This window comes from Grammomys surdaster, unplaced genomic scaffold (genome assembly GCF_004785775.1).
Source record: "Grammomys surdaster isolate TR1022 unplaced genomic scaffold, NIH_TR_1.0 751, whole genome shotgun sequence".
Taxonomy (NCBI): domain Eukaryota; kingdom Metazoa; phylum Chordata; class Mammalia; order Rodentia; family Muridae; genus Grammomys; species Grammomys surdaster.
The window spans coordinates 793,069-820,090 of record NW_021605170.1 but is presented as its reverse complement, the minus strand read 5'-3'; the positions used below and the strand labels follow the sequence as shown (position 1 = coordinate 820,090).

The 27,022-nt window shown below is 37.2% G+C and overlaps 1 protein-coding gene across 1 annotated transcript; it reads left to right on the top strand.

The window, feature by feature from the left end:
- Positions 1 to 27,022, top strand: Mtf2 (metal response element binding transcription factor 2). Its single transcript, XM_028782386.1, has 13 exons — positions 1 to 305; positions 2,168 to 2,263; positions 2,487 to 2,587; positions 2,962 to 3,110; positions 6,594 to 6,689; positions 7,557 to 7,625; positions 8,362 to 8,485; positions 15,841 to 15,908; positions 17,699 to 17,869; positions 21,558 to 21,663; positions 21,805 to 21,857; positions 21,965 to 22,069; positions 24,608 to 27,022. The coding sequence occupies exons 1-13, from the start codon at positions 221 to 223 to the stop codon at positions 24,963 to 24,965; spliced, it is 1,581 nt and encodes a 526-aa protein (XP_028638219.1). The 5' UTR covers positions 1 to 220; the 3' UTR covers positions 24,966 to 27,022.

Below are 27,022 nucleotides of genomic sequence, written 5' to 3'. Positions count from 1 at the left end.
ACTCAGATTGACTACTCTGACTGTAGCCATAAGCCCAGAAGCTATGGAACAGGTCACAGTAAATGTACCAGGAAACAAAATTTGGAAGGGACACAGGACCTCAGTAAACAAATAGTAAATAATAAAAAAGAAGCAGGCTAATAAATAATTGGTAACGTCTATGTTACCTATATGTTACAGAATAAAGAGTTAATAAAGTAAATTTGTTTTCTTCCACTAGATGGAATATTATGCAGCTATTAGAAGTTATAATTTTGAAAACTGGCTGTGTGAAAATGCTTTGGTAGAAGAATTTCCTTGTATTGGTGAGAAGAAGCAATGTGTGGTGGGGAGAACATGGTCTGGCACGTCTGGGTTTGACATCTAGTGTTGATACTTTCTAACTGAGGGTACTTAGGTCAGTTCCTTCATCTGCTTGACTATCACTTCTTTATAAATAGTATATTAACATAGTCTGTTGGTCGTGGAGGCTGCTGTCACTCAGATCCTATCACCTCAGGCTGAGGCTGAAACATTGCAGCAGGAGTTCAAGGGCAACAAAGTCAGCTCTAGGCCAGATTGGGATACATAGAGAAACTTTCTCCCCAAAAAACCATCAAATAAAGTTAGTTTTTAAAGAGCATAACATGATGCTTGATTTATAGCATAAGATTATAAGTGTTTATTATGTATGTATAGATAGTGTATATTATTTTTGCTATATTGAAATAAGAGGGAGATGCTAGAATTGATAATATTGTTGAGATGATAATATATTCAAATTTTGATGGTTTTTTGTTTTTGTTCTTTATTCTGAGATGGTCTCACTATGTCAGGGTCTCACTGTGTAGTAGGTCTAGCTGTCTTGGAACTCACTATATAGATCAGGCTAGATCCACAGAGATCCACCTGCCTCTGCCTCCTGAGTGCTGAGATTACAAGTTTGTGCTACAACATGCAGCCTTGAAGTGTCTCCCTCACTCCCCCGGACACAATTTCTCTGTGTAGCCCTAGCTATCCTGGAACTCACTCTGTAGATCAGTTTGACCTCAAACTCAGAGATTTTCCTGCTTCTGATGCTTGAGTGCTAGGATTAAAGTTGTATGCAGCCACCCCTGTTGAAGTTTATTTTAGAACAGAAATGTTAATGAAACAGTAATTTCTTGCATAGGTAACACATATAAATAATTGGTGCTTCCAACTTTGGTTGCAGTAGAATTCTCTTTGTGCACTTTATTAGACACTATATTTCTAGATTTAAGCCATGAAATAATTGCTGTCTTTTACAGTTACTAAATACAAAGAACTGTTCTTAAGTCCAGAAAGGGAGCGCATAACTTCCTTGACTAGTCTCTGAAGTCTGTGATGCTAATGTAAAAGATGAGTATCTCAACCTGAGTGTTCTGCAGAGAAGCTTTATTGTTACTAAATCTCTCCCAGTGTGTTAGTTTGAGTTTTGCTTCAAAGAGACACCATGACCAGGGCAACTCTTATTTTTAAAATACACATCTAACTGGGGCTTAAGAAAGGTTTACCCAAGCAGGGCAGTGGTGGCGCACACCTTTAATCCCAGTACTTGGGAGGCAGAGGCAGGTGGATTTCTGAGTTCGAGGCCAGCCTGGTCTACAGAGTGAGTTCCAGGACAGCCAGGGCTACACAGAGAAACTCTGCCTTGAAAAACCAATAAATAAATAATTAATTAATTAAATAAATCTTAAAAAAAAAAAAAGAAAGGTTTACTCAAATTGTCATGCATGGCGACACACAGGCAGACATGATGCTGGAGAGGAGCTGAGAGTACTACATCTGGATCTGAAGACAGCAGGAAGAGAGAATGACACTGGGTCTGGCTTGAGCTTTTGAAACTTCAGAGCCCACCCCTCATTGACATACTTCTTCCAGCAAGGCCACACCTCCAATAATAACACCACACTAGGCCTCCATCACCATTCATACTATATTTGAAATAAGAACAGTCATGCCTTATACCTAAAAACAGACTGAAGCATGTAGACAAACATGTTAAGTTAGAAAGGGGAGGAACTAAGTAGTGAACTGAACAGAGAATATTGTGCGTAGTTGCTCGCTTTGTTGAACATTCTGATATAGTTAACACATGCCCATGTGGGTACACTGAGTCATAAAAGTTCTGTGGAATTCCTCATGACTGTTGCTTTACGCATTTCAGGAGCCACTGGGAGTGGGGAAATGGTCTGTACAATATGTCAAGAAGAGTATTCAGAAGCTCCGAATGAAATGGTTATATGTGATAAGTGTGGTCAAGGTAAACATTCATTTTTCTCAGTTTTTATTAAATATCGAGTTAGCCTATTGAGTGTAGATACTTGTCTTGCTAGTTTGAAACTTTATATCATAATATCTATTCATCATTTATAATGTAGGGAACAACAAAACTAAAAGTAAAATAAATACCCTCTTGAAATCCTGTTCTGCATTACTTGCTAATAAAATAGAATTTGCTTTCTGCTTTTTTTTTTGATCTGAAGGATATCATCAGCTGTGTCATACGCCTCATATTGACGCAAGTGTGATAGATTCAGATGAAAAGTGGCTTTGTCGACAGTGTGTGTTTGCAACAACCACGAAGGTATCTTTTAAACGTGTTTTGAGCTAAACATTACTAAATGGAATTTGTAAGGCCTTACCATTGAAATGACTGTGTACACTGAGAAGTTTGTTCTGAATGAAATTAGCAGCTAATGTTGGTTAGAAGAATGGTTGTTTTATTAATGATCCTTAAATGGCTCGTAGTTTTTTTGTGCTTTCTGATAATAAATTGAAAAAATACAATAAAATAAATACATTATTAGTAACAGGTTAGACAATATGGTATCATAGAAATTCAGAATGGAAATTATTTCAGAAGTGTCATGCATTTTTAAACTATAGAATTAAAAATTAGATAATTTGGTTAAAAAACTTGACCTTCACTTTATCCAATGGTTTCCCTCTAATATGTAGAGGGGTGGTGCGCTTAAGAAAGGACCAAATGCCAAAGCATTGCAAGTCATGAAGCAGACATTGCCCTATAGTGTGGCCGACCTTGAATGGGATGCAGGTCATAAAACCAACGTCCAGCAGTGCTACTGCTACTGTGGAGGCCCTGGAGAGTAAGTGAACACAGTTAATGTCTTCTTATGTGATTTTTACTAATGTACATTATCTTCTTCTTTTTCCTTTTTTTTTTTTTTTTAAAAAAAAAAGGAAAAAGAAGAAGACTTCTTTTTCTTGTTGTTTGAGGCATGGTCTCACTCTACATATACTGCTTAACTGGCCACAGATTCTTAAAGCCTTTCCAAGAGCATTAGGGTTACAGGTGCTTACTGCATACTTGGTTTGTCTTCTTATCACTAATTGCTGTGTGAGAATGGTAGAGAATTGCAAATGTATGAAAGAATCAGTTAAAAAAAGTTAACACTACTGTTCTTTCTCTCCCCCACCCCCAACAACTACTTCCCCTCTTCCTTCCCCTGGTCTTTCCTTTTCTCTCCCTCCCTCATATGCCATTAAAGTAAGCTAGGGGAAAATGTGTGCTGTAGAAGCCTGCTTTGCCAGTTTGGAGTGTGAAGTTGACTCAGTTCATTGGATATCATATTTAATGTGATTATATATTTAAAAATTGGTATAGATTTTATATTATTTGAATGAGCAATTAAGAGATAGATTAGTTAAATGATAGTCCAGATGAACTAGTCTTTCCCAGTTATTAGTTTCCATGTATGTATACACACACACACACAATTTTCAGAAGAAACAGTATACTGTGTTATATTCTAAATATTTTACTGAAGAAATACAATATCCAGGTACTAGAAAGTTGGGCGTTTTATATTTATTTTTTATTTTAATTTATTTTAAAGGATTTTATATTTTATTTTAAATTATGTATATGTGGATATGTCTTTGTGTGGATAATATGCACATCAGTACAGTGCCAGAGAGGGCATTAGATCTCCTGGACCTGGATTTCAGGCAGTTGTGAGCTGCCTAATATAGGTGCTGAGAACAGAACTCATGTCCTCTGCAGGAGCAGTGAACTCTCTCAGCCTCAGGTATTTTCTTTTTTTTTTTTTTTTTTTGTTTTTTCAAGACAGGGTTTCTCTGTGTAGCCCTGGCTGTCCTGGAACTCACTCTGTAGACCAGGCTGGCCTCAAACTCAGAAATCCACCTGCCTTTGTCTCCCAAGTGCTGGGATCAAAGGCATGCGCCACCACTGCCCGGCTTTTTTTTTTTTTAGGCATCTTATTTTTAAATGAGACTTAATAACTTCAGTATTGACAACTAAGATATTTGAACTTTAATAAGTGGGGGTGCATAAATGAGGTGTTTTTTTTTTAATATTTAGCATTCCATTGCTGTAGCACCCATCAGTTATCATTAATTATCATCCTATAAGATTGTAAAAGAAAGCCCGGCGGTGGTGGCGCATGCCTTTAATCCCAGCACTTGGGAGGCAGAGGCAGGCAGATTTCTCAGTTCGAGGCCAGCCTGGTCTACAGAGTGAGTTCCAGGACAGCCAGGGCTACACAGAGAAACCCTGTCTTGAAAAAACCAAAAAAAAAAAAGATTGTAAAAGGAAGTCATTTGATGTTGGCCAATCTAGTTAACATCACATCTTTAATTAGATGACATAATTTGAGCCATTTATTTATTCATTTATTTGTTTGTTTGTTTGGGTTTTTCAAGACAGTTTCTCTGTGTAGCCTTAGCTGTATTGTAACTCTGCTGTAGGCCTGGCTGTCTTCGAACTCACAAAGATATGCATGTCTCTGCCTCCTTGGTGCTGTGATTAAAGGTGAGCACTACCACCACCTGACTTCATCTTTGTTATTTAAATATTTGCCAATAGATGCCTTTCTATTATACTGTTTATGATGGAAAAGAAGGGTTGCAACTTAATAAACTGGGTTAGCACAATTAGAAATCAAAACAGTGCCTCTAAACAAAAATTTGTGAAAGTTTTGTCAGCAAAGATGTTTATAGATCCACTATTAATTTTTTTTTTAAATATTTATTTATTTTATTTATGAATACACTGTAGCTGTCTTCAGACACACCAGAAGAGGGCATCCAATCTCATTACGGATGGTTGTGAGCCACCATGTGGTTGCTAGGATTTGAACTCAGGAAGAGCAGTCAGTGCTCTTAACCGCTGAGCCATCTCTCCAGCCCCACTATTAATTTTAATACAAATAAATAATATTAGTAAATATTTGGAAATTTTGGACAAGATTTCTCAGTGGATAAACATGGGTAGTAGGTGAGAGTATGAGTTTAGGGAGAGTTGAACTGGAGTCCTCAAGGTCATAAAGGTAAACAATATAGAGTCACAGGCTAGGGGTATACCTGAAGAAGGCTATGTAGACCAGGCTGGCCTTGAACTCACAGAGCTATACTTGCCTCTGCCTCACTGGGATTAAGGGTATGCCTATCCCCATGCCAAAAAATTGCCTAGGTCATTTTTTGAGGCAGATTATTATTTCTTAAACATCTTAAGTATGTGAACTATGTTGGATAGTGTAGCTACTTTAAACTTCTGAGTTTAGAAGAACACCTAGAATATAGCTAGTAATCATAGGCATAGCAGTTGTTTTGATTCTGCTTATACAATTAGTTGCTAGGCAAAAAGACATTTGGAAAGGTCTTACTGTTTTCAAGTAAGGATATCATTTTGTTAGAACAAATTAGGAGAAAATAACCTTAGATGAAGATTCAGTTTGGCAGCTTTTAGCTGTTGAATCAGATCTATAGAGTTTATAACAAACTTTCACAAACCCTTTTTGCTTGATAGAGGCATTGCTTTGATTTCTAAGCATGCTAACTAAATTTATTGCTGTCTTGGTTTTCATTATAATAAACAGAAAGATAAATAGATACAATAAAATGTTCATAAACATAAATGTCTATGGCCATTTGGAATTTGGGCTAAACACTGGTACTTTTTAATCTGTCTTTTGTAAGATACAGAGAATTGATGTCTTTAGTTGTGTTACTCTGGAGGACAGAGAATGGTGATTGCTTCATCCTTGGACAGTAGTTCTCCCCCTTCCTAATGCAGCAGCCCTTTAATACACTTATTTCCTCATGCTGTAGTGGCCCCTCCCCCATCATAGAAGTATTTTTGTTGCTACTATTTTGCTAATGTTATGAATCATAATACAAATATCTGTATTTTCTGATAGTCTTAGGTGATCCCTGTGAAAGAGTCATTTGATCCTAAAGGAATCATACTCAGTGGTTGAGAACTGCTTAGCTGGCTAGGAGTTGAGGGTCCACGTGTTCAGAAGTAAGAACCCAAGTTGAAAAAAAGTCTTTTTTAAATAGTTGGATGTGGTTGTTACGAGGAATTCAAAGCCAACCCCAAAATGAGACTCAAAGAAGCTGTAAAGAATCCCGAGGATGTAGCTCAGCTATAAGAGTACCTGTCTGTAGGCTTGAAGCCCTAGATCCTTGATCCGTAGCACCTCATGAACTGGGTGAAGTGGTAATTAATCTCAGTATTATTTTATATAATACTGTGTATTGTTTTAAAAAGAATTAATTTCTTTTCTTTCTTTCTTTCTTTTGTTCTTTCTTTCTTAATTTCGTGGTAGCTGGTATTTAAAGATGCTGCAGTGTTGCAAATGTAAGCAGTGGTTTCATGAGGCTTGTGTCCAATGCCTTCAGAAGCCAATGCTGTTTGGTGATAGGTAAGAAGAACATTTGAATTTTAATAATTGGTTTGTCATGGCTGCTTTGTAATTGTGGTTATTTTGCAGTTTCAGATTTCCAAAACTAATTTTGACAATGATGTGACAAAGGGATCAATTCAGATTGAAAATACTGAATAGTAAATGTGCTTTATATATTTTATTCTGTGCTTTTGAATATTATTTCAGAAAGCTTTTAAAATATTGTCTCAGTGATTACATTTGTTTCTATCACGCTACAGTTCTCAAAAATTATTCTCATTGATTCCTTCCATTCCTGAAGCTCAAAGGAATACTGTGAGAATTGAAAGATCATAGGATCTTATTAGAAACAAATTGTATATCAACTGTGCAAACTTGTGAAAGCAGATACCGTGTACTTTGTATGCTAGGATATTAGGGTAAGACAGTGAGCTGGAGGAAGAGAGCTAAGAGAGATTGTTAAAGTTGCCTTACTGATCTCTTGGGTTAAATGTTGGTTTAAGTAAGAATAAGTGTCCTTTTGACCTTGGTTTACTTTTGAGCTTATTTTATAGCTCCTTTTGAACATTGGGTGAAATAATGTTTATAAAAGTAGCCATCAATGATTTTGGCACACATAAGCTATTAGTACGAATAACTGGAGAATTCTCTAATGGCTAAAGAAGTTACCCTTTACCCCCAGATAAGAATGTTAAGTATTATTGGTTATTAGTGTCATAGTTGAAATTACATTTTGATTTGTATATCAGTCCTTGCATTATAAAGCCTTAAATCATTTGCTGAATATTGGCTGTAATCATTAACTAGTTTGATTACTCAGTGTAAAACTTTGTTGTTGTTGTTGTTGTTGTTGTTTTTTCTTTTCTTTCTTTTTCCTTTCTTTAGGTTTTATACATTTATTTGCTCTGTCTGCAGTTCTGGACCAGAATACCTCAAACGTCTACCATTACAGTGGTAAGCATTAACGGTTCTACTTGTTAAAAAGTGCCATGGTCACATAAAACCTTCCATATGAAATGTAAATAGAATATTGTTCTCTATACCTGGTTTTTATTTCTTTTAGTAATCCTCAAGGCTTATACTGGCTTCAGGATTAGCCATTTTATCGTTATGTTAGTAAGGCTGCTCATTGTGGAAGGTTACTTTCAGTGGTCTTTTATGCCCTTAAGTTTTCCTCTGTTTCCAACATTTTATGCCTTCAGAGTATCACATAAAATAAAATAACAGTTTCTGCTTCCATGTAGTGATAATTTATTAGATATTTAAGAATTTTGGAGATCTAATAAAATGAGTATACTATGATTTTACAATTTTTTATTTGCTTTATGTGTTTAAGAACAGGTGATGGCACAGACCCAGTAATGTGTAGTCTGCCTTGTGGTTTCCTTGCAGTGAACCAAAGGTCTTAATTGTAAATCATTTTTCCTATAGCCAGACCTTTTAAAAATGCATTTAGGAAGTAATTTGGGTACATTTTAGTTTATAATATTCCAGATAAGTTAACCTAGTGTTTTCCAGTTGATTCATATGTATCAGTCTGTTGTACTGTGACTAGGATTTAAGTTATTGACACCTGTCCAGCTCAGCATGTCACTTTGGTTGTATTATATATACTAGTTTTATAAAGAAACTGATTGTTAACAATAATCAAAAACAGTTTTCGTCTATTTTGATTATTTTTGGATTTCAGGGTAGATATAGCACACCTATGCCTTTACAACCTAAGTGTTATTCACAAGAAGAAATACTTTGATTCTGAACTTGAGCTTATGACATACATTAATGAAAACTGGGATAGATTGCACCCTGGAGAGGTAGGTGGCTCAGAGCTCCTTGATGTCTATGCATTGTTTTTGTGAAAAACTAAGAAGACATATGAACAAGTCAGACAACTGAGGTTTAATTTTTTATTTATTTAATTTTTTTGTGAGCGAATACACTTTGGTAAGGATATCAGAACTATTGTCTTATTTTCTTGTTTTTGGAAACTTGATGGAAATAAGTTACTCGATTCTTCCATATTCTTAAGTCAGAGCCATTGTAGTTAAAGATCTGCTAGGAAAAAAAAATGTTTATTGGGTATCTTATGATTTCCCCTTTTCAGTTTTCTATAGAAAATCTTAAGAGAAGTAACCAGTATTATTCTTTTTCTCTTACACATCTTATATATCTTAAATATCTCTGTCAAGGAAAGATGGGATCAGTCAGTATTAGAATACTTAGTACAGGCCGGGCGATGGTGGCGCATGTCTTGAATCCCAGCACTTGGGAGGCAGAGGCAGGCAGATTTCTGAGTTCAAGACCAGCCTGGTCTACAGAGTGAGTTCCAGGACAGCCAGGGCTACACAGAGAAACCCTGTCTCGAAACACCAAAAACAAACAAACAAAAAAACCAAATAGAATACTTAGTACAGAATGACTTCTGATGTCTCCTCTGTAAAGGGTTATCTACTTGTGCTAGTTTTACAGAGAGCTTTTGGAGAATGAGTCTAGAACTATAATCCAACTGCTGTGGGTGGAAGGTTAGCCCACGCTACAGAGCAGGAGCTTGTCTGAAGAAGAAAAAGTAAGATACAAAAAAATATAAGCTCGTTAAAAAGATCTTGGAGCTATAAAATAATGCAAAGTGAAAATTTAAGTTTTCTGGTATTTTTACTTTTTACTTAAAGTTATTAAAATACAGATTATTGGGCCAGTGAGATTACTCAGTGGGTAAGGTACTTGCCAAGAGTTTTATCTCTGTAATGCATATAAGTATGAAAGGAGAAAATTGATTATATAAAATTATTTGACTCCTACATGCATATCATGTACACATATGAATACAATAGCAATTTTAAAGTATGGATTATTAACTACTTGGGTGAAAAGTTTTTTTTTACAATATATGGGATTGTATGCAATGTAGTTACAAATGTAATCTTGTAAAATTGTGTCAGCTAACTGGAAGTTTATGAGGAATTTCTGTGTGGCTTTGGTGCTAGAGATTACATTAAATAGGGTACCAAAGATGCGGTGGGGTTTACAATTTCATGGGGCACCAGGGACACAATAATATACACATATTTAGTTTGTACATCAGACTTATAGCATTGTCATTGCTTTTTTGAGAAAGCCTCTCTCTATGTAATCCTGTTCTGGAACTCAGTCATATAGGCCATGGTGGCCTCCAACTCAAGAGTTCCCCGTCTTTTGCGTGCTGAGATTGAGGGTATGTGCCACTGTGCCTGTTTTTAGAGTTTTTAAAGCTATCATTAGAAGGTAATGACAGATTTGAGAGTGTTTACTTATTTATTTACTTTGGATACAGCCTCACTGTATAGCCGTAGCTTGCCTAGAACTTTCTGTGTAGACCAGCTTGGCTTGAAACTTAGACAGTGATTTTCCTGCATCTGTCTCCCAAGTGTTGACTCACAGGATGATAGCTTCCTGCATGATAATGGATAATAAAAACACTTTTATAATTATTAAATTTGAGACCACAATAAAGTTTGTTTTAATGTTTTTAGTTGAAGTGTTGCTATTGTATTAGATTGCTTTGGTGGGTTTAACTAAGATACTAATACATTCTGGACTCTGCCAGATATCAGTTGTCTTTTATTCCTACTGTGATTTATTTTAAAACTTCATTTTTAAAGTAGCTCAATTTATGTTAATTGTAGTCTTAAGCCGGGCGGTGGTGGCGCACGCCTTTAATCCCAGCACTTGGGAGGCAGAGGCAGGTGGATTTCTGAGTTCGAGGCCAGCCTGGTCTACAGAGTGAGTTCCAGGACAGCCAGGGCTGTACAGAGAAACCCTGACTCGAAAAACCAAAAAAAAGAAAAATTGAAAAATTGTAGTCTTAAAACCTTAATCCCCTAAGACTGACAGCTGCCTTCCTTTTGAGAAGAAAGGCGGAGGAACTCAGTAGATACTGTGGGAGAAAGATGTCTGGAGTCCATGAAGTGTAGTAGAATGTATATTTTTAAGTAAAATAAGAAATCTGAATAACAGCAATACTTAGGACCTTGTATGTTATATATTGTATTGGATAGGTAGGGAAAACTCTTGTTAAAGGCTATGTTTTATTAAAGGAAGAATTATATTTTAAATAATATTTATATTTGTATAGAAATATATAAATCTGAAGCTAAGTATATTATGATCTGGGCATTTGATAGCATACCTATAATCTATTCAGGATGATGCAGGAGGATCATAATTTCACAAGGCCAACGTAGGCTTACATATATATAGTAATACCTTGTCTCAAAAACAAGCCCTAAACAATGAAAATGTACGTGTATGTTGGTGACAAGACTCGCTTAGCCCTAACAATCAGATGGAGCACTTAGCATATAACATGATTCTGATACAGACAATCCAATCTATACAAACTCTGTAGTTGCACTTCAGATTGTAAAACACAGAATGAGAGCCTTTCACCCTGTTACACGAGTTAAAAGATAGCATTCTGCACAAAACAGGGAGAGGAGGTAAAATTGGAGAAAAAACATGGGGAGTAAGTATTGAAAGTTGTTTCTGTGGCTCTCACAGATACTTTTTCTTTCTCTCTCCCTTTCTCCCACTTCTCTCCCTTCCCTTCTTCCTTCTCTCCCTGTCCTTTTCTCCCTCTCCTTCTCTTCCCCTTCTCTCTTCTTTTTCCTCTCCCTCTCCCCCTTCCCATTCTTTTTTTTTCTTTTTTTTTTTCAAGACAGGGTTTCTTTGTGTAGTTCTGGCTGTTCTAGAACTTACTCTGAGGACCAGGCTGACCTTGAACTCAGAGATCCTTTTGCCTCTGCCTCCTGAGTGCTGGGATGAAAAGAATATACCACCCTGCCTAGATACTGTAATTTTAAAAAAATAGAAAAAAGTAGGTTTCAGAACTAGGAGATCAGTTTTTTTGTTGATTCTCAGCAAAATAGGAAGTCAGTATTTCAGGTAAGTTAATTTTGAAGTTTTTAAAGCAATTTAAAAACTTTACTCCTATAAAGAGTAAATATTATTTTTTATTTTTTATTTTTTGGTTTTTCGAGACAGGGTTTCTCTGTGTAGCCCTGGCTGTCTTGGAACTCACTCTGTAGACCAGGCTGGCCTCGAACTCTCGCAGAAATCCACCTGCCTCTGCCTCCCACGTGCTGGGATTAAAGGCGTGTGCCACCACCGCCCGGCAGGAGTAAATATTATAAGTATTGTTTTTTCAGATATGCAACACTGTCTTATCAAATGCTGTGGACATGATATACACAAAATTATAAACTGACTTCAAATAAGATATTGAAATACAGACTAATTAAATAAAAGTTAAGTGGATTTGTAGCTGACTTAAAAAACAGTAAGAAAACTAGTTTGGGAAATATTGATGGAGCTTGTAAAAGAGGGCCAAAGTTCTGTTTTGTCTTTCGAAAGGATGCTGAGATTAAGAGAAAATACCTGAAAATTTGAGCTGAAAACAAGAATTGGCACACATCTTTGATCACAGCATTTGGAAGGCAGGGAGAACACTGTGAGTTTGATTCCAGCCTAATCTATGTATGGTGTTCTAGGCCAGCCAGGGATACATTGTGAATATTATTTCTCCAAGAATATAAAATAAAAATAAAGCCTATTAGTGCTATAATCCCAGCTACTTAGAAGGTAATTGCATAGGATCACAGGTTCAAAGCCAATAGCGTACAATTGAGTGAGATACTCAGAGGCAAGCTGAATATGGTTGCAGACACCTATTGTTACAAGTTTTGGATCAACTGGGCTATAAAGCAAAACTTTGTCTTTCCCCATATTCCACACATTTAAAAAATAAAAAAATTATAGGGGCCTGCAGATGTAGCTTAGATGATAGAGTTCTTGCCTAGCATGAAGAAGCCCTGGGTTAATCCCTAATACCAGATAAAACCAGGAACATGCCTGTAATCCAGTACTTAGGAGATGGATACAGAAAGATGGGAAGTTGAACCTTGAAGGTCAGCCTGGAATGCTTGAACCTCCTGCTCAAAAAAGCAAAAAGAGCCAGGCAATGGTGGTGTATGCCTTTGATCCCAGCACTTGGGAGGCAGAGGCAGGCAGATTTCTGAGTTCGAGGCCAGCCTGGACTACAGAGTGAGCCAGGGCTACACAGAGAAACCCTGTCTCGAAACCCCCCCCTTCCCCCCCCAAAAAAATAATAATACAGATATATAATAGGGATTTTTGATTTGATTATAACTCCTGATAAGACTTCAGATTTGAATGATAAGAGGGGAAACCGGAAGATCATTTAAACAGTTTATATGAAGTAATCCCATGATGTGACCTATTAGAAACTTGAACTTGGTTTCAAACTTATGAAATCTGTTTTCAGATATTTGCAGAGTTGTCTTGTAAAATGGAAGAGTTTAAGAGAGTTTGTGCTCAACTTCAGTGCTTACCAATTGAGGTTCAATAAATGATTTAGCTGTTACCAGTAGTAATATTAAGCTAAGAATAGATAACTTGGTCTCTTATAAAAAAGATTGTAGTCCTGATGAAAGGTTGAGTTAGGTCCAGGGCTTATTTTCTTGCTAACTTCAAAGTCTGCTTATTCATTCTTCCTTAAATAGAAATTCTGTTTCTGAGGTTGTACTTTAGAGGGTTGAGTATGTGCTGCTTTTTTATTTGTTATTTTTTTAAAAGATTTATTTATTTTATGTATGTGAGTATACTGTTGCTGTGTTCAGACACACTAGAAGAGGGCCTTGGATCTCATTACAGATGATTGTGAGCTACCATGTGGTTGCTGGGAATTGAATTTAAGACCTGGAAGAGGAGCCAGTGGTTTTAATGGCTAAGCTGTCTCTCCAGCCCCTTTGTTATTTTGAGACAAGTCTCTCTATCTCTGGCTGTCTTGGAACTTACTGTGTGGACCTGATTGACCTTAACTCAAAGCCTTCCGAGTACTGGAATTAAAGGCATGTGCCACCAAACCCTGCAAGCACATGCTTTTGATCTGTGAAGCCCTCCCTATATTCAATCATCAAAACTCCCTCCAAACTCTGTTATGGGTATCTCAGATGGGAGAACAGTCTGATAGTGATGAGCATAATTGACTTAGTACAGCTAGCACTAGCACCAGCAGTGCTGAAAGAATAACCACCTGTGTTTAGGTTCTGGCATTCTTTCTAACTAGGAGAATTTAAGCGTTCATTTTACCTTTGTATGGCCTGTGGGCTGTGAAGTGTTTGGCACTTAGGATGTCCACACACCATTTGTCTTTGGAATATACTTGGTTTATTCACCCAAACATTCTGTATAATACCATGCTAATATAAAAGTTAGGTAGACTTCTTACCAAGTGGCCAACAACCAGGCAAGCAGAAAATGCTGTGCAGGCTTCCACTGGGCAGTGGTGTCCAGTGAAAAAGTTTTTCAGGCTTGAACCATGTCCACTGTGAAGTCTGGGACATGACAGTCTGGGAGAATGGCAGTGGTAGAGGACCTTGAACATTACCCACCATCTTGCACTGAGAGCCAGAAGTTGAATGGTCACTGGAGTTAGGCCTACCCACAGGTCAGTCATAAAGTCCTCTTGCTAAAGGATATCAAGGCAGAGGCTTGAGAAGCCACATCTCGGGAGCTTTGTAGTATAGCTCTAGGGGCTGCTTTTACAGTTCCAGTTTTTTATTGTTCACTGGACTTTAGTTTTGTGCTTTCAGGGTTCACAGCTTGGGGTTGGTTCACTAACATGTCAGTGCCACCTTTAGGTTAGTTTGTTACCAAGGCAGGTCTTGGGCTTGACTTCCCTCTGAGTTGTCTCATGACTAGTTCATTAATATATCAGAGCTTAGACTGGGCTGGCTAGCTCCAATCTAGGCTGCATGGTGGCAGATTCCTGTCTTGCAGGCATTATACAAAGGTTTCCTAACTACTTTTACATTAACTCATCTGTAGAACAGAGTGACTTGTGAGCCTCTTCTCACTCCAACGTTGATTTTGGCAGATTGCGTTCTTCACTTGATATGACCTTGGGCTTGGGAACTTCAACTAGTCAAAAGCATTCTTTGTGTCAGATTATATAGTCTCAGTCTCTCTCTCCCTCTCTGTCTCCCCCCCCCCCCGTCCCTCCCTCCTAAGTGCTGGGATCATAGTTGTGTGCCATCACTGCCAAGTGAATGTATAGATTTTAAAAAGAGGTCTGTGAACTGGGCTGTGGTGGTTCCCGCCATTTATCCCAGCACTTGGTAGGCAGAGGAAGGTGGATCTCTGAGTTTGAGGCCAGTCTAGTCTACAGAATGAATTCCAGGATAGTCAGGGCACACAGAGAAACACTGTCTTGAAAAGCCAAAAGAGGTCGTGAGAAATGGCTTAGCAGGTTAAGAGCACTGGCTGCTCTTCCAGAAGTCATGAGTTCAATTCCCAGCAACCACATGGTGGCTCACAACCATCTGTAATCGGAACTGATGCCCTCTTGTGGTGTGTCTGAAGACAGTGACAGTGTACTCATCTACATAAAAAAAATTTTTTTTTTTAAAAAGCCAAAAGAGAAAATAAACAAACAAAAGACCCAAGTGAAGTTGAGAAGGTGCTGAGCTATTTGGGGGAGGGAGGGAGGGAGAAAGAGAGAGAGAGAGAGAGAGAGAGAGAGAGAGAGAGAGAGAGAGAGAGACTGAGACTATATCTGACACGAAGAATAAATACTCTTCACTAGTTTAAGTTCCCAAGCCCAAGGTCATATCAAGTGAAGAACTCAATCTGCTAATTGTGAAAATAACCCTTCAAGTTGCACATTTTTCTTGTTTTTATTATTGTGAAGATTATATGTAATATTAGAGGTATTTCCCTAAGTTATAGAGCTATAAGAAATTGAATACAACTAGTACTGTCAGTTTTGTAGTGTTTATAGTATGCCATTCTACACATATACTTATTTCATGTAATAAACTAATAACAAAATGGGTGTAAAATTGAAACTTCTCTTGTAACACAGAAAGTAAGTCTTGAAAGGTTCAATGGCAGTAGGTAGGTCACATAGTAATTTAGTGAGGACCCAGAATAGAGAGATGCTGAGTCTGAGCACACATTGGTCAGCTCTGTTAGCACCTGTGTATTATCAGTGGATGGACTTATAGTGTATTAACAGGTCTGATCACACATCCTATGGCTCTGTTAGCACCTGTATATTTATTATCAATGAATGAACTTACAGTGTGTTAAATTGTTTCTTGATACTTCACAGCTGGCAGACACACCCAAATCTGAAAGATATGAGCATGTTCTGGAGGCATTAAATGATTACAAGACCATGTAAGTGGATTTATTTTACGTATCCCTGTAAGGGAGATAGTAAGAAAAGAATTAGGGCATTAAGAATTGTGGGATTGGTGTGAGGCAGAAATACATACCATTTTCAATGTTTTAATGTCCTGTTCTCTTTTGGTCAGAGTAAAGTAGGGATTCTAGAAGCCTGGAAAAGAAAAGAGTAATACTTGGAAGAATGGGTAGGTGGGAGGCATATCAGTGTCCTGATGGGGACATAGATTTAGTCTACTCTCTTAAAGAAGCATATTTACTAATGATGTGTTCTGTAATGCAAACGACTAAAGATAAAGTGAAATCTTGTTAGCTGGTGGGAATGTGCAAACAGTGAAGACTGTTGTGTTTAAGACTGGTCATTGCCATCCTGAGGAGCAGTAAGTAAGTGACTGAGTAAACAGTACTGAGTAGTACTGGTCTGAGTGGTCGGAGACAATTCACTGGTAAAATAAATCTTATATTCTTGTGTAGACCACTTTCCTTTCTTCTTTAAATCCAGCATGTCTACATTTCTTGAAAGTATTTTCAAAATGACAAGGAAATTCTTATAAATGTATGTATACAGACTCTCAGTCTATTATTGTATTATAAAATTTTTGGTTTTGAGAAGATGCTGTTTTGAAGCTGACAGTATTTTCTTACTAGTTAATGTTTTAGTTACTTGTAACTAGATCTTTAAATTATTTTCAAAATGTATAAGGTAATTGAGTAGTTATACAGTATTACTGGAATAAATTCTTAATTCCACTTTAACATGTCAGAAATACATGTTACTGTTAATGATAGAAATGAGAAGTATACATTCTTTAGGTACATAAAAATGGAAAACATTTCAAGCAACTGACCGACACAGGTTTTATGTCCAGGAATGTGCTAGTAGAATTAAAGCATACAGAAATGTTTGGCAGGCTTTACAGATTGGGGTCTAAATTGCTTTCAACCCCATGGCTTGCCTTCTGTGTACTCATTTTATATTCTGGATCTTTAGAGATGGCCTTTTTAGAAGTTGTCTCTGGTCAGATTTTTTTGTAGTATAAAGATACTCTGAATGAGTCTTTTGAGACTCTTTGCTTCCTGAGATTGTTTAATTATTAATTTAGAGATGGCATTACTGACATATATTCAGGCTGAGCCACAGCTAGAAACAATGGCTCATACTGTGATGTCAAGTACTGGGGAAGCTGAGGCAGGAGAATCATGAATTTAAGCCAATTCACCTTCATAATGAGACCTGTCTGATGACAGTAATAACCACAAAAACCTGAATTTAAATAATTCTCTCAGCTTGGCTTCCCATGAGTCTGTTGTCTATTGTTAGTTACCTATTATTATTATTATTATATGAAAGTACACTGTAGCTGTCTTCAGACACCCCCCCCCCAAGAGGATATCAGATCCCATTAGAGATGGTTGTGAGCCACCATGTGGTTGCTAGGACTTGAACTCATGACCTCTGGAAGAGCAGTCAGTGCTCTTAACCACTGAGCCATCTCACCAGCCCTCATTAGTTGCCTATTACCACACCTAATCTAGAAGCCATATTTGGAAGAGGAATGTGGGACTTTTTTCTACTTTTGTCCTATCCTTTCCACTCATGATATCATGTAGTCTTTAGATAAGAATCTGTATCTGGCTATGGGGTAGATAAGAATAAAAGAAATCAAGGTGAAGTATTTTGTGGTATCTGGTAGTTCTCCATGAAAGCTAGGGTAGGTCCTTCCATATATATGTGCAGTTTTTAAAATTTTAGTCCTTTTTTTTTTTTTTTTTTTTAAACTTAGGTTTATGTCTGGGAAAGAAATAAAGAAGAAGAAGCATTTGTTTGGGTTGCGAATTCGTGTTCCTCCTGTGCCACCAAATGTGGCTTTCAAAGCAGAGAAAGAACCTGAAGGAACATCCCATGAATTTAAAATTAAAGGCAGAAAGGCATCCAAACCTATATCTGACTCAAGGTAAAGTCTGCAGTGCAGCTTTTTTTATCAGTGTGTGTGTGTGTGTTATGGGGTGGCATGTGACACTGTGTGTAACAGTGTAAGTGGAGTGGTGCCGTGACCTAGCTCCACCCTAGGGGAGGCTAATTCCCTTTAGACGTGGTAAGGAAAGGGAGATGTTAGATGTTCACTTACGTTAGGCCTTTGGCCTTTGAGGAAAGGGCTTACTACTTAGGTTTTCTTGTATGTTTTGATTTACTTTTCACACTCAGCACTTTGGTCAGATGCCTTTACCTTCTAAGTGCTGAGGGTTTAATGACAAGACAGATTTTGCCCCTTTCTTTGATGGGATCACATTATAGGGAGGAAAATGTGTAATAAATAATAAAGTAATTAATGAATATTCTGATGCCATTTAGAGTTAGTTCACTGTTTTATACCTGTTGGGGTCAGTAGAGGTGGGAGATACTGTACTTCAAAGCGAAGGGTTAAGGAAGGAGGTCTACGTAAGATTATATATTGTTAGTATTCTGACAGTATGGAGAATAAAGGAGCAGAGGTGGAGGCTGTAAAACATAGTCTCGGAACTCACCGAAGACTAGTTTGATATGAATGGAGGTTAAAGAATAGGGATTAGATACTTAAAACTGGATGACTCTTGATCACACAGCAACTTGTAGATAAGGATACTCTACCCTCGCTAAACATTTTAATTAGGTAAACAGTTCTAATTATTTTTTAAAAATTCTTTGTAAGGTAGTACAGAGGTAAGAAAAGTGGGAAAAGGTAAAGACTTGGCTTTGTCAGGATGGTGCTTGTGCCGGAGTTGTGGGAACAGTCAAGTGGAGTGAATAGGGTTGATACCGACTGCTTTGGGGGCAGAATTGATCAGATTTGCTACTGAATGAAATTTATGAGGGAAAAAGAGGAATAAGTTAACAGAATTCAACAACTCATGGACGCTGGTTTTTACTAAGATAGAGAAAAATGTGATGGTGGGGTGGGTGGGGACATTTCTTGTTCTGTTCTTGAGTTGAGATTCTTAAGACACATATCTAAATGGTGATGTGTAGGTAACTTTGATTTTTAGATAAGGAGTACATAGACAGGTCAGGACAGATGATATAAACTTGAAAGCCGATTTATAAAGTCAGGAGAATGAATAAAATGATCTAGCGAACAACTAGAAAAGAGAGTGGGTTGATGTCTGAATTTAGATATTTGGAGATTTATAAAACATAAGGTATAAAACAAAGGAGATTGAAACAGAATGACCATCATGATAGAATGAAAGCAGGAGTATTGGTGTCATGTAAACCAAAACAAAGGAATTGTTTCAAGAAAAACGAGAAATTATATCGGATGCTAGTAAAACATGAGAGGATGCTGTAACATTTTGTTATTAGTGACATTGACGAAAGCAGTTTATTTAGAGTTGGCAGTAAGATTGGAATGAGTTGGAGTATGTCTGAACCCATACTTTGTGATTCGTGTACTAAGAGCTATGCTTCTGCATGTCAGGGATACTAACATTCAGAATAATGGTGATCATGAAGGGAAGAGGACATAAAAAGGGTATAAAAGGAAACTGAGTTAAACAGAAGAGAGTGAAGAGGAAATGTCAGGGCTGAGAGGTTTTGCTGTAAAGTGAAGCACACCAGTGGACTGGCAGCAGAAGACAGTAGAACATAACGGCTATTTTAGTAGTTAGGAAATAATTGGAATCTGTTTTTGTGTACCAAGAATGGCCTAGTGAATAACCAAAGATGAGCATTAAGTCAAGCCTCATTGAAAAGCAAAGGGAAGGTTCTATTGCCTCAGTCTGAGAATAACTTTGGTAGCAGGAGAAACACCTTTCTGATGAAATGGTTTGAAAAAAAAAAAAGCAAAGTATATGCTTGTAGAAATTAGAGACTTAACGTAGACTTTGGTATTCTATCTTCTCAAGGAAGTGTGAGGTCAGTAAGGCTGCTTGAAAGAGCTGTATGCAGAGTGAAATTCTAGCAAGAACAAAAAGAGTAGGGAAGCCGGGTGGTGGTGGCACACGCCTTTAATCCCAGCACTTGGGAGGCAGAGGCAAGCGGTTTTCTGAATTCGAGGCCAGCCTGGTCTACAGAGAGTTCCAGGACAGCCAGGGCTGCACAGAGAACACTGTCTAGAAAAAAAAAAAAAGGAAGAAGAAAAGGAGGAGGAGAAGGAGGGAAATATATTTACATAACATTAATGATACCATATAGCCATTTTAATAAAGTACATACATATTTACAGTATTGTTGAGAAAGGAAAAAAATAATGTTCCTGCCATTTTCCAGTTTGACCTAGTCTTTTATTCTCAGTTGCCTTTATGAATTAAAAATGAGAGTCCCGCCAGGTCTGCAGAGTGAGTTCCAGGACAGCCGGGGCTACACAGAGAAACCCTGTGTAAAACAAAAAAAAACAAAAAAAAAAAAGAAAGAAAGAAAGAAATGAGAGTCCCACAAACATCACATGCCTAACCCAACCCTAACCCTAACCCTAACCCTAACCCGCTGCTGTGATGTCAGGGTGTACTTGGTCTGTGATAGCTCTCAGATTATCAAGTACTACCAACAAGGGCTCATCTTTCTTGAAAGCATCCGCCTTCTTGTGGACCCTGCGTATGCTCAGTCCTTTCAAGGCTAAGTGTACTATTACTTTTCCTTTGGTGGTCCTCTTTACATGTTAGGTTATTTTGTAAAAATGCGTATCCCATCCATCCTTGTCCTTAAGAGTTCTGACCTCTAGGTCTTCCTCTCCCCCCTTCCCCTCCTTATCCTCCTACTTGGAGTTTTCCTGCTCCTTCTTTCTAGTCTGCTATAGTGTTGGTCTTTTTCTTTCTTTGTACTTTGCATCCTCATGGCACTTGATTTTGTCAGCTTGCTTGTATTTATTGGTGAACGTCTATGTTGTGAGTCCTTTAGCACAGGAAGCATCTTTGTGTCCCTTCTATGCTTTTGTGTAGCAGCTGTTGTTCATGTTCCTGTCTGTTCCTTTCATTCTTCTCTTTGTTGGCTATATCCTTGTCTATACAACTTTTTACTACTTGGTACATATATGCTTTTCGAATGATTTTCTAGTTTGTATTGTGAACTGTCAGAGGCTCTGTCTCAGTATAGAAGATTTCTTGTTTCTCCTTTATCCTCTTTCTGATGGTATTACAAGTGTTCCTTTACATACACGAATATATGATATTTGAGACTGTGTATTTAAAGAGAAACTGTTGATAGTGGATTTTTGTTTTTTCGAGACAGGGTTTCTCTGTGTAGTCCTGGCTGTCCTGGAACTCACTCTGTAGACCAGGCTGGCCTTGAACTCAGAAATCCGCCTGCCTCTGCCTCCCAAGTGCTGGGATTAAAGGCGTGCGCCACCACCGCCCGGCCATTAGTGAAATTTTTAATATAGGTATTTTCACAAGGTTAGCTAATTTTGTAGTCATTTTTAGTAGCAAATTCTTGAAACCTTCCCCTCCTAAGTAGTAAGAAATAAGTTAAAGTTTTAAAATCTTTTAGCTAGTATGGCTTTTTGGTGATTTTAATTTTTTAAAATCTTGAAGTGATAAGCATATATTAGATTTATAGTAAGAGAGCACCCTTTTCCTGAAAACTTTAAAAATAGAATTAAAATTATTTAGCTATGTAAAACCATTGTCATTTTTGCTTTATGCAAGGATTAAATACAGTCTTTGTTTCAGGAAAGTAAGCAATGGGATAGAAAAAAAAGGAAAGAAAAAATCTGTAGGTCGTCCTCCTGGCCCATATACAAGAAAAATGATTCAAAAAACGGCTGAGCTACCTTTGGTAAGAGGATTTGTTTGCATATGTTCTCAGTAAAGATTCTTGTAATTATTGAGAAGTGAATGTTTTATTCCAATAACAGTAGAATTGCCCTTTATGTATTAATTTTTTTTCTTTAAAATTTATTTTTTTGTAATTTTCCAGGATAAGGAATCAATTTCAGAGAATCCTACGTTGGATTTACCTTGTTCTATAGGGTAAATAGTTCATTTTTTTCTTTCCTAGGAATTTTCTTTGTGAAGGAATTAGTATTTCTATTGTTATGTAATATAGTTGTTATATCATTTAAATTCTTTTGTCTCAGGAGAACTGAGGGAATTGCACATTCATCCAATACCTCAGATGTGGACCTCACGGGTGCTTCCAGTGCAAAAGAAACTACCTCGTCTAGCATTTCCAGAAATTATGGGTAGGTATTCTATATTTCTCTGTCTGAGGACTCCCCCCTCAGCTGTGCTGGACTAGGCTGGCTTCAAACTAAGAGATCCACCTGCCACTCCTTTGAGTGCTGTGGTTAAAGGCATGTGCCACCACTGCCCAGCTTGGTTTATTTATTTATTTTTTTCTAATTTTAATTAATTAATTACTTTTTTTTTTTTTTTTTTAGTATTGAGTTTTGTGGGGCAGGGTATATAGGGATTTTCTTGTAGGATGGGCCACATATGACTTAAACACAGCTGTGTCACTTTGAAACTTAGTTAACAGCTCATAACAGTTCATAGGAGCTGCATCCCTAGAAGTCTCCGCATAACTTGCAGACAGCTCCATAAACAGTTTCTTCCCAGTGATTTTTCTCTGTTCTTATAACCGTAGGGAGGCTGAAAAAAAATGTATTGAGTCTTGTAACATTTTATGCTTTCTGAGTCTTTAAGTTTCCTAAATTGACTTTTCCTCAGCTTACTAACTTTAATTCTTTCACAATAAAAATACTTACACACACACACACAAAATCCTTGCTCCCTTCCTCTTTCCTTGTATCCCTACTTTTCAACAAGTTCTTCTACATTTTGTTCACTTATTTAGGCCCACTGCATTTAATTAGGATTGCCTGCATGAGTGTGGCATTCTGTTCTTTACTAATTTCCTTTCAAATTGCTTGTGTAGTTTTGATTGAATAAGTTGGCTGTTGGTAGTGATGTATGTGATCCTTGAGGTTTTTGAGGAGCAGACCGTATATTTTTATTGTCTGTGTTGTTAACATCTGAATGCTTTTAGGACACAAACACTACATAACAATAGAAATACCATTGGATCTGTGTTTAAAAGAGCTTACTATTCTTAAAGCAGTCAGCTTACAACCTTCTGTAATTCTTATTTAAGGATATTTGGTGTCCTCTTCTGGCTTTTCTAGGCATCTGCACACATGTAGCATACTTAAACATACACACAGAGAGAAATAAGTCTTAAAACATTTTTTCGACTTGCATGAGGTCTTAGTAATGGACCAAAAAAAAAGTCATGCTCTCCTTTCTCCTTGTTGCAGACAGAATTCAGGGTTTCAGGTCTTGTGGAGGCAGGTGTCTTATTCACTGGGGCATCTAGAGGACTCCTTTATTAAATGCTTTACTTTGCAACCTAGGCTGGCTTAGAGCTCAGGGCAATCCTCTTTGCTTCAGTCTACTGAGTACCAGGATTACAAGTTCGAACCACTGCACATGTCAGCTCTCAGGGCTGGCCAGTATAAGCTGTACACTTTTCTGTTTGCTGTTTCCCTCCCCCAGGACCCTTGCTTTGGTTGTTGTTTGTTTGTTTGTTTCAAGACAAATCCTCCTTGTATCTCTAGCTAGCCTGAAACTCACTAAGTAGAGCAGGCTGGCCTCACAGAGCTCTGCCTGCCTCTGCCTCCAGAATTTGGGAACTAAGGCATGTGTTATTACCATGCCCAGCCTCTTAAGTTTGATATTTGTACTATACAAGTGTGCCTTGCTTTAAGAACTTTTTTATATTTTAAATGTCTGAGTCAAGTACCAAGCCTTTGACAGTGCAAAGATTATACTTTCAGGCTTAGAAAAATTAATTAGTAGCAAGCCCTTCCTCCTTTGCTTCATTTGATTCATTTCCTCAGAAAGAAATTTTCTTAGACCACGTCATGTCAGGCATGAAAAATACATAGATTATTTGGGATCATAATCTAGTTTTAAGATTTTTCTCATCTTTTTGTTTTTAATTGAGTTTAGAAACGCCGGGCGGTGGTGGTGCACACCTTTAATCCCAGCACTTGGGAGGCAGAGGCAGATGGATTTTTGAGTTTGAGAGTTCGAGGCTAGCCTGGTCTACAGAGTGAGTTCTAGGACAGCCAGGGCTACACAGAGAAACCCTGTCTCGGAAAAAAAGAAAAAAGAGTTTAGAAACTTCTGTTCTAGTAATGTAAACATTTAACTTGTTGCTAATGTGTAAATTCATTTCCTATGAATCTTTTTTGTCCTCTTGGTTTTCAAGACAGGGTTTCTCCTGAAACTCTCTCTGCAAACCAGGGTGACCTTAAGCTCAGAGATCTGCCTGCCTCTGGAGTGTTGGGATTAAAGTCATGAGACCCCCACCTGGCTGAGTTGGTTTTTTTCTTTCTTAGTGGTGCTAGTTACTGCAGCCAGGGCCTGTGTGTGCCAGGCAGGCTCTTTGTTATTGAGCCTCATTGCCAGCTTTGCTCTGACTCTTTTAACTTAAGAGCACTTAAAGGAAGAAAAACTGTATAAAGATCAATCCCCAGGAAGTGATGACTTCTGTATAAAGGAAGGCAGCAACACAGTGCCAGTGACTTTTATTGTCTGAATTGGACTGAATTTTATCTCTGCAAACACATACTTATAATAGACTCCTTAGGGAGTCTGTGGCAGGGAGATTATGAGACTCTGTCTGCTAGCTAGTTTATAAGATGAGAACCTGTGTGGGGGGAAAAAATGCCCAAGTGAAAAAGATCTTAGGAGACGTGTTCTTTTCCCTACCCTAGATTATCTGACTCTAGAAAAAGAACTCGAACAGGAAGACCGTGGCCTGCTGCAATACCACATTTGCGGAGAAGAAGAGGTCGGCTTCCACGAAGAGCACTCCAGACTCAGAACTCAGAAGTTGTAAAAGATGATGAAGGCAAAGAAGATTATCAGTTTGAAGAACTCAACACAGAAATCCTGAATAACTTAGCAGATCAGGAGTTACAGCTCAATCACCTGAAAAACTCCATCACTAGTTATTTTGGTGCCGCAGGTAGAATAGCATGTGGCGAAAAATACAGAGTTTTGGCTCGTCGGGTGACACTTGATGGCAAGGTGCAGTATCTTGTGGAGTGGGAAGGAGCAACTGCATCCTGACTGTAGGACTGAACGTTATGGTCGCTGCATTCATTTCTGTTGGTACAGTTCAAAAAAAGAAGAAGAAGAAGAAGAAAGAATGTGGGTTTTGTTATCTTTCTTAGAAAAAGAAACAGAGAAAACACAAAAATATTCACAAAAGGAGATGATACTGGCCTTAACATGTACTTGTCAATGTTACGGATATTGTCATAAAAAGATATCTTTTAAAAATCAGAGGAGACTTAATTTTTTTAAATCTTAAGATTTGTAGACTGTTTCTAGGATAGGATATTAAACATGATTCAAACCCATGCATGGTGTTAGATACTTTTTATAATTATTCCATTGAGTCAATTTTTGTGATTAGTGGTTATCAGAGCAAAGAGATCATGTAGATAGCACAAGTATTTGGAGAAACATTGTGTGTTTTGTTACCAAAATGTTGGAAAGATTTATTTCAATACCCTTTAGATTTCATAAAGTGTAGTGTATATAATGTCTACTGAAAGACTGTAAAATATTGAAATTTCTTTCAAGCAAAATGTAAAAAATATATTGAGCCTGTAAATTGCTCTGTGACTAGACTTCATTGTCGTCTTAATATATTCTTTGCATGTACATGTATATACACATATGTGTATATATATGTGTGTGATTATGTGACCTATGCAATACAATTATGGGAATGGGCAGCTTTGGAGTATACATCCCATAATTCTTATTTCAGGAATAGTTGCAGTATTTACACAGCAGCATTTCTTCTCAGGCGTTTATTGGGTGCTGTTGCTTGCTATGTATGAAGAGAAATGTGTCAAACAAATGTAGTGTGTACTGAAGAAGGGTGTGAACAACAGTGTTCATGGGCTTTTAGAGTGCTTTTCAGTCATTGTAACTGAGCTGTTGAATACCTAAAACAAATTCGAGTGATATCTACATCATCTCCCATTAGAAGTGACGTTTTCAAGTTATTGTGGCACATTATGATTGTAAATGTCTCACTTTTAACAGTAAGTCTGTAGGAGCCCGGTGAAGACTCCTGAAATGTCTGTAGTAATTAATTGTTAGTCATGTTTGAGTAAGCGTAGTATGAACAAAGTCTTTTATTGCACAGGGTTAACAAACAGTATGTTGCTAGCTGAGGCTAACTGCTGTTTTATTACAACATTACCTCTTGTTTTTATAAAATGTACCAAGATTTTAAATTGATATCTTTATTTTACATGTTAAAAAAAAGTTTCTTTTATCACCAGTGTTAGAGTTGTCTTCTGTTTTTTGTTTTGTTTTTGTTTTTATCTTGTTGTTTTCTTTCTTAGCCAAAGAGTAAACAGAAGAATATTATTTTGGTAGCTCCTCATTTCACTTTTATAATGATTGGTGGATTTTAGACTAAAAATTGGGGAAATTTCTGCCAAAATGAAGAAATCTGTGACGTATGTTAATGACAGAATACTAAAATTGTGGTTAGTGCTTATTTATTCCATTAATTGATTATTTGACTATTTTTTAAAGACACATGCTTTATTTCTTTAAGCATCTTCAAAAGATGATTTTTCTTGTCACATTGTAGCCAAAAGAAGCAGAGAACTTCTTGTCCTGCTTTTGGTTCCTGGATGACCAGGTATAATGAGCTTTAGAAAGTGCAAATTACAAACTGTCACTTCTGTTCACCTCCACCAAAACTTGATTTCCCCTAGCTATTAATTTAAAGTTGCCTTTCTTGCAGCTGCAATATTTTGAATAACACAGAGATTGTGTTAATTTTTGAATGTTTGTTTATATCTAGGGGTAATGGAAAATGTAATTCCCGTGTAACCTGATTCACTCCAGCTGTATCATATTTCATTTTTCCCAAAGTCCTTTAATTTTAACTGAACACCAGCAGTATTTTTAGTAATTCTTTAAGATACATGGAAGACAACTTATCAAGCTGAACTGTCTCTAGACGTAATTATTGTGAATGTCTGTTTTCTTTTATCATGGTGGTTCACATGGCTCTGATGTTCAGTTTGTATTTTTGAAATTGCTTTACTTAGAATTAAAACAGACCAACATTAAATGTGTGTATTTTTAAAAGA

Bases quoted from the DNA above. Each gene is read 5' to 3' on its own strand.
- Mtf2 (XM_028782386.1), top strand. From the start codon at position 221: ATGGAATATTATGCAGCTATTAGAAGTTATAATTTTGAAAACTGGCTG. The intron at 8,486-15,840 runs GTAGGTGGCTCA...GATACTTCACAG, and splicing joins ATAGATTGCACCCTGGAGAG to CTGGCAGACACACCCAAATC. The intron at 15,909-17,698 runs GTAAGTGGATTT...TTTTAAACTTAG, and splicing joins TTAAATGATTACAAGACCAT to GTTTATGTCTGGGAAAGAAA.